Source organism: Akanthomyces muscarius (genome assembly GCF_028009165.1).
Source record: "Akanthomyces muscarius strain Ve6 chromosome Unknown contig_18, whole genome shotgun sequence".
NCBI lineage: Eukaryota > Fungi > Ascomycota > Sordariomycetes > Hypocreales > Cordycipitaceae > Akanthomyces > Akanthomyces muscarius.
The window spans coordinates 1,638,265-1,640,512 of record NW_026611618.1 but is presented as its reverse complement, the minus strand read 5'-3'; the positions used below and the strand labels follow the sequence as shown (position 1 = coordinate 1,640,512).

At 54.4% G+C, this 2,248-nt stretch overlaps 1 protein-coding gene across 1 annotated transcript; it reads right to left on the bottom strand.

The window, feature by feature from the left end:
- Window positions 1-450: 450 nt before the first annotated feature.
- LMH87_009007 (uncharacterized protein) lies at window positions 451-1,116 on the bottom strand (the record flags this gene model as incomplete). Its single annotated transcript, XM_056202271.1, has 5 exons — window positions 451-558; window positions 613-661; window positions 727-867; window positions 963-1,034; window positions 1,085-1,116. The coding sequence occupies 5 exons, from the start codon at window positions 1,114-1,116 to the stop codon at window positions 451-453; spliced, it is 402 nt and encodes a 133-aa protein (XP_056056851.1).
- Between the last annotated feature and the right edge of the window lie 1,132 nt (window positions 1,117-2,248).

Below are 2,248 nucleotides of genomic sequence, written 5' to 3'. Positions count from 1 at the left end.
TAGCTGCCATTGGGCAATTCCGTTTCCAATGAGGGCATCCGGGATGAAAGAGGGACGAGCGAGGATCAGCAGGACCCTTGGATGGAATTTGCCTCAATGCCGTCTGCATGGCTTTTGCTTTGCTGGTGAGTTTCCGCTTTTTGCGGAGGCAGACGCCAAAGGACGACGGGGGGGGGTTTCGCTTTGTTGATGATTGTGTGAGCGCCGATCTTGCCACTGGGTAGACACTGGCAGCACTCACAAAAAGCATATTACAGTACCTCGTTTCGACGGTGGAGAGGCCCATGTTCGCCTTATTACTGGTAAAATCGGATTCTGCAGCTTTGTGTTTGGATGTCTCACTCTAGGCTAGCGTGAGATTCGTCTAAAGTGTCTCTGTAACAGTGCCTACGGACAAGGTTGGTGGCCTGCGCCCTGCAATTAGAGAAGCATAAACTCTAGGTTTATGACTTAGGACGGTGGCCAGGGCCGCGAAAGAGACGTGCGCACCGCCGCGACCGTGCCATTGGCAATGGTAATAGCGTCGCAAGACGTTACAGCGGTGGGAGTAGCCAGCATCTCGAGAATCAGCCTAATGGGTGCAAAGGAGCAAGGGTTTACTTGGCTACGTACGAGTCTGACTGCGCGCTGGCAGATGAGATCGCCAACACTACAGCGTAAACTTGGCCCGGGCCTTGTCAGCATGCGATTTGGTGCCAAGTGCGTAGCCATATGAATAATAATTACGGGCTGGGCATAACCGAGAGGGCTTGAAGGTTTCGGCCGGCCGGGCTAATGAAGAAGTAGGTATTGGAAATGACCAGACCCATTTTGCCAGCCAGTGGACCAGGCAGGGCATCCGAGGCATCTTGAAAAGAATCAAGCAGCCTGAGGCAGGACAAAGGAACTAAAAAAGAAGGGGATTTCTCCTTGGCCTAGGCGATTTCTGTGCAAGGGCGGCATCAGCCAGCCCAGAGAGGAACCGGGAAAAAAAGAACGGTGAGCATCCCGCTGTAACTGCTCCGTAAGGCCCTAGGCCGAGTGCAGCGGTGTACCTGTAGTCTGTCGGTAGGCTGACTTTTTGACAGTGAACAAAGAGGCATACTTGCACTGTCTAGTGTGGGTGTTCATTACCATGCTGCACAGTGCGACGACGTGTGGCAAGGCGGGCGGCCTCGGCCACCGAAAGCGGGCTTCCTGCACGTGCAGTGAGGCATTTGAAATTTCTGGCCCGTGGATGCCCATAGTTTTTTTCCTTTTAGTGGTGCTGAGACCACTGAACCTTCGTACAGTGTACCTGGCACTGGCTCAACTGGTGGTCCTGACTCTGACCAGAAAAGTAAAAGTTTCTAAAGTCTCCCCGCCAGTCGCAGTGGCTTCTGCAACCAGGTGGGTGGTCTTGTCCCAAGCTGTTGGAAAGAGAGGGCTCCACAGCACAATTTTTCCCACGCATCGGTCAAATATGTGTGTTTGTTAGCCAGAACACGCATTTCGCTGTCCCGCCCACCTGGGACGCGCCATCTCCCAGCGCGCTGTTCGCCTGTAAAATATAGCGCCTTGTTGTGGGCCGCCGGTATGTGACTCGTTGAATGCCCAGCAACACAAAACAACGCTTTTTTATTTGGTGACTCGCAGAGAGGCTGTGAATCACAGAGGAAAAGAGAATGAGAGAAGCGAATGACAATTAGTCACAGGGTTTCTGGGAGACGGATTCCATTATACAAAGTATAACCAAAAGAAACGGCTTTCTGCAAATTGGTAATGCACCAGGCACTCCATCACCGACGGCGCAGTCAGCAGGCCTCTGTGCTCGTCTCGCTGACAATTTACAGCGGACCTGCCCCGAGTACAACCAGCATCCGGGTTCCCCCTAGCGGCAAGTGTAGATACCTGTAGGGTACATGCCGCGCGCACTGTGGCCGGCCGCCGGGGCCCTCTGGCTTGTTCCAGCCAAGCCTCCAAAGTGTCTGCCCACTGGGACATGACTTTTTTTTTTTTTTTGCTGGCGGTGCTGCGCGTGGTGCCACCCGCCCACCTAAACAATCCGGCGTAATACCAGCGTACCAGTCGCCTACAGGAGTACCTGCTGGCTCTGCGAGTCTGCCACGGTCAATCCAAGTACTCTGCTACCACCTAAGAAGATTGATTTTTTTTTCCCCTCGGTCTGTTTTCCCCCCTCCGTTGGCGCAGCCCACACCAAACACTGGAACCTGCCCTGTGCCCACCAGCCCTGTCGCCAGCTGCGAGCCGGCCGCGCTGCGAGCTGCCC